At 36.7% G+C, this 5,098-nt stretch overlaps 1 protein-coding gene across 1 annotated transcript; it reads right to left on the reverse strand.

Moving 5' to 3' along the window:
* Positions 1 to 1,916: 1,916 nt before the first annotated feature.
* Positions 1,917 to 4,805, reverse strand: LOC142357642 (uncharacterized). The gene is made up of 3 exons (XM_075409195.1): positions 3,598 to 4,805; positions 2,665 to 3,129; positions 1,917 to 2,366 (listed from the first exon to the last, which is right to left on the reverse strand). The coding sequence occupies exons 1-3, from the start codon at positions 4,343 to 4,345 to the stop codon at positions 2,065 to 2,067; spliced, it is 1,515 nt and encodes a 504-aa protein (XP_075265310.1). The 5' UTR covers positions 4,346 to 4,805; the 3' UTR covers positions 1,917 to 2,064.
* Between the last annotated feature and the right edge of the window lie 293 nt (positions 4,806 to 5,098).

The following is a 5,098-nucleotide window of genomic DNA, read 5'->3' on the forward strand; positions in this document are numbered from 1 at the left end:
AAAACTCTTAAAATTAATAAAGTTGTGCAAAAATTGTCAAAACTATTAAAACTAACTTTTAAAGTGAAAAAAAAACTTTTTTCAAATATTTTGTTAAAAGCAATGGAATTCTTTTTTTGGAACAATTTGACTTCAAAACTCAACATATACGAACGAAAACTTTAAAACCACGAAATTTTCCCGTAGAATCAACGCCAATAGATTTTAACGGAAGCTAATAAATACGCTAAGTTATGTCTCAATGGGGCAACAGTGATGTTTGTCATTTTTAATTCATCAATAGGACATTACAATAAGTCATTGACCATGAAAGCAACAACAAAGACAGGCGAAATCCAAAAATTCAGTAGAATAGTGCGAGAAGAAAATGTCGAAGCCATTTAAACCATAAACTTATCTCTGAAAACCCTTATCCATGATCCATTGAACGTCTTCTCTAGGCCAATGGAAGCTATTAATAAAAGGATAATGTTACAGGATATCAAGAGGAACCGTTAAAACGAAAATATTGAAAATTTGTTTATTTTCTTGTGGCATTGAAGTCATATGACCAGTAGTTAGCAGATAAAACCGCTAAACAGATAAATTTTGATTGCAGTAGAAATGGGGTCATTCCATTGCAGAGACTGACATACAGTTCACGAACATAGGTTTTCGATCGGTGCATGTTAAACTTTTTTGTTGAAAAATAATTTTCAAAGTTTTAAAAGCCATTAACTGTTCAATTAAGGCACTAGATAGGTTCACTTAAGCACTTTTAGCTACTGAGTTTATTACTAAAGCGCGTTTAGCTACTAAGTTTATTACCTAAGTCTCCAAAAATTCAGTAAAAACCTCAAAGAAATAAAAATTTCATTTGAACCTACGAAAATTCAGAGTCGAAGCCAAAAGAACAAATGTGTGATTCCTTGAAAAAGAGTTTTTTTTGTTCCTTGGGCTTCATTTGACTGTGAACGAGGTTTGTCATTAACGAAACCACGATTTGAAAAGTTACTAGTTTCTAGGTGACTTAATGAAACAAAAAAAGTTTGAGAAGTTTTCTAAAAATAAGCTCTCAAATAGAATTCGATTTTTTAAACAGAAACCTTACCTCTGAGACCAGAACTAGTCCTTTTCATCGCCTTTCTTCTATTAGAAACTCGAAAAAGTTTCATTTTGTGGCGTGAAATGTAATTTTGAATTAATGTTTTTATCAAAAAAATCTTACTTTGAAGACAAATTACACTAAAAGTGAAAAAAATCTTATCAAATATCACTTGTTCACATAAAACTTCAATCCTCAATAACTCCTTGAAAAAAAAAACGAAATTCAAAAAATCTTTTTATTTTTGAATTCTACGCTGGACGAGCTGTTTAATGATACCACACATTTCTCTACGACAAATATATGGATTGGCCAAAATTGTCTGAAAAAAAAACCAGTTAAGTATATAGTTCCTCCCCTCACAAGCGGGGTCGGAACAATCATTATAGTGAGTGTAAAGTTTGGGAATTTTGTGGGTTGCAACCCCACAATCTCATAATTTATTGCAATCTTGTACTCTCAGTTGAACCAACTGTTCCACACTACGATAGTCTTACTATGCTCTCTTAAAGCTATAATTTCAAGCTCCATCTTATGATCACAACTTACATACTCTAACAACGATCTGTGTCTACCGGTTTTTAAAACAAAATATAGATTTTTGTCTCAATTTGTGCCTATTGTGTTCAAATGATTTTCACACATGCACCCCACCACCCCAGTTAGTTTAAATGATGATATCAAAGACGTGACACGATGTTTAATGGGAGCTGTTCCCTGCTACTACAGAATATAGCGGTCCTTTCCATTACAGCACCCCCCCCCCCCCAGTTATTAGTCTTATAGCGTATAGCCATCCAATCATGGTAAGCATAGGGGGGGGGGGGGTATTTTTTCGAATTTCGTATGGGAGCTATAATGGGATAGACACGCGATTAAACAGATACTGGAGGATGCAGATTCTGTTTTTACGACTCAGTTACTACCCTCACCAAAAGCACTATAATGTTGTTGCAATTATTTAAACTTCAGGTACTCCACTATCGCGGGTCTTTCAAGGCAAATATATCCCCGGTTTGCTTCAAATGAACAAGGGTTCTCCTAATTATCTCGACAAACCCACACTCATCATAAAACACATCATGCTCTTTGCACACCTTTTTAACCCTCGCCGAGATTTCCCTCAATCTGTTCCGAGGTGCTCGCGGGAAGCAGTGATGCTCGATATGGAAGTTCAATCCCCCGTGGAAAAAGTCAAGCCAAACTGGGTTCGCGATGTTGATGTTTGTCAACACTTGTCTCCGGTACCAGTCCGGAATCAGTTCTTCCGGGAAGTTGAACTCTTTCAAAGGATGTTTTCCGTTAATGCCATCAAATTATAGTCTTTTTAGAAAAAATATTTTAGAAATTCTTTTGATGAGAAGAATGCTTTTCCGTAGATTTCCTCCAGGATTACACTCCCCCCACCCCACCCCTTTGTTATGCGGAATGTTATTTATATCCTTTGCAAGCTGATAAGACGGTTGCCTGAAAATTATCATGTTTTAAAATCTTATCGCCCCTTACACTGTAGATAACTATTCTTCCTTAAGTGAATTATTATGTTGGCGAACCAAAAAACGTCAAGTAAAAACGCCTACCGTTGGATTTGGGACCTGGACCCTCGGAACTGGTGGCAATTATGGAAAAAATCCCTTTTGAGTAGTGATTGGCTAATAACTGAACATGTAGGACTCCTTGAAATGTTTGGGCCAGACTGTAAAATAAAAACACCCCGGTCCATGTTGGTATTAGTGAAATAAGGTACAAAAGCCAAGCCACGTGAACAAACAATGCAACCCATTGCGACCTTCGGTTCTCCCGACGAAACCCGTCTACAATAATGGCAGTCCTTCCCAGAAGCATACACACGGGAATGAGTGTATAATGTTGTATTTTGATGAGGTTGTATCCGGATTTGGTCTGGAAGTAAGGGAATAGTTTTGGGCACTGTGCCCAAAAAGCGCTTTTCATTTGTGGGTCGAAGAGGTCTTTCGTGTAGTCAACGAGGCTTGTGAGGGCATGATGAAACATGTGTTTGTCTTTCCACCAGGACGCAGAGATTCCTGAAATATTTCTTTTCTAGTAAGAAGAAAGGTCTAGGAAATAAAGCCCCACGGAAATAAACCCCCCATTTTGAATTTGAATTTTGGCCGTGATCATTTGTTCGGTTGTGATACTTTCATATCAAGTCCCACTTTCATATCAAGCAGCTCGTTAAAAGCCAACTGGGGTTTATTTCTGTGGAGGTTTATTTCCGTGGGTATTTTTTCCTATCTAAAATTAAGTGGCGTTTTTCGGTGAGTTTTTTCCGAAACCGAAGTACAGGACTAGTTTTCAACCCGTCTAATTTGCAGCTCAAAGGGCTCAAACTGCAATACACTGTAATCGGAAGATTAAATTTTTTAAATTAAAGTTACCCCCCCCCCCCCCCCCTCCTAAATCAGGAAAGTCATTTTTCCAAAGGGCAGGGGTAAAAAAAATTATCTGTCCCCCTGTGTTATCTCAAATGGTCATGTGGAAAAACTGCTAACCGATACAAACAGTTCCGAACCACACCCCAAATATTTCGTCAATTTTACGATTGTGCGTCACTTGTGTGTGCATAAAATCATGCATTAGGAACCCATTCTGTTGCCAGAAAAATGCCAGCAGAATCGCAGCCATCGACAACGCCATCAGTGAATGCCCATAATTGATTACAATCCAAAACACAAGGTAAATGTAAATAAAAGTAAGCAAAATCTTCATAGTGTACCACCAATAATTGACCTTAAAGAACCCTTCATCTACAAGATCGTCGTGCAATGATGACATCGTTTTGTTAAACTCGAACCATTTTTTGTTGTAGTATCCTATTGGTCGCAAATGCCTCTCTTTTATTACGTCACTTTTGTGAAAGCTTTTGTATGCGTCAGTAGCGTCGTAACCAACAAACTCCTCAATCACGGGACCTCCCGGATGTTTGCTGATAAAACTTTCAATGTTGTACCAATAACCGTTAATGCCTAAACCTTTTGTGTTTTCAGGGGGTTTTTCCATAAATGGAATTGATGGAATTTTCGTGGATTCCCTGTTAAAATTGGATACCTTTTCTCTGAATGTTAACTGACTGTCGATTGGCGACGATTTGATCGCATGACTGGCCGTTTGTGTTCTCGGCTCTTCTCGGCTTTTGACTTGTCCACAGATATTTGAACCTATCGTAGCATCGTCCTTGCAATCGATCTGATTGGTCACTTTTGCTTGACGGACAATCAATTCTCTCACAGATGGTGACATTTTACACTTTATAGTTCAGGTTTTTTTAAAATTAATATTAGTTCAAGCTTTGTCGCTTTAAAAAAATTGGGAGCTTTTTAAAATTTTCTTCTAGGAATGGTTCATAAAATTTTAAAGAACTGCTGATATCTTGGACATGGACTTCAAAGCATTGATAAACTTAATAACTTAATAATTTCATTAGTTGTTAGAAACGATTTCATTAGTTTTTGGAGCAAAATTTCCTTAAGGTTAGCAAGTTCTGACTAATTTTTAATCAATTTTCAGCTGACTGAGTATAAGCTAAAACGCAATAAAAAAATAAGTAATATTTGCTAAACTTTTGGACAATTTTCCAAACATTTGCTAAATTTTTGGCGGAAAAAATTTTCTATATCGAAATCACTTCTCTGTGTAATATAAATACTATGGTTCAGTATTGAAGTGCGACTCAAATCCGGTTGAGAATGGTATCTTCCCCTAACGATTATTTCCAAATGGAGTGAAGCCAGAAACGTTTTCCTATCACATTTGGTTTTCAAGTACGACACAGATGAAGTACTCAATTATGCAACATTTGCTAATCTGTCTTTGATAGGTTCTCCTCAAGAAATTTCGAACTTTAAAGTTCGAAATGACTTGAGGAGCAACTATGCCTACTAAAAGGCACTGTTAGCCTTATATATTTAGAATCAGTGTTTGTCACTGAAATCCGAGGGACTCATATGTAGATATTTATCAATTTGGTTTTCGTTCATTTCGGTTTTATTAACA

The sequence above is a fragment of the Convolutriloba macropyga genome, unplaced genomic scaffold (genome assembly GCF_964194025.1).
Source record: "Convolutriloba macropyga unplaced genomic scaffold, txConMacr16.3 SCAFFOLD_3094, whole genome shotgun sequence".
NCBI classification, from domain to species: Eukaryota; Metazoa; Xenacoelomorpha; order Acoela; family Convolutidae; genus Convolutriloba; species Convolutriloba macropyga.

Excerpts from the sequence above, each read along its gene's own strand:
- LOC142357642 (XM_075409195.1), bottom strand. The coding sequence starts at position 4,345 with ATGTCACCATCTGTGAGAGAATTGATTGTCCGTCAAGCAAAAGTGACC. Across the intron at positions 3,130-3,597 it reads GTTCGGAACTGTTTGTATCG|GAATCTCTGCGTCCTGGTGG; the intron begins GTTAGCAGTTTT and ends GAAATATTTCAG. Across the intron at positions 2,367-2,664 it reads TCCAGGTCCCAAATCCAACG|AGTTCAACTTCCCGGAAGAA; the intron begins GTAGGCGTTTTT and ends ATCCTTTGAAAG.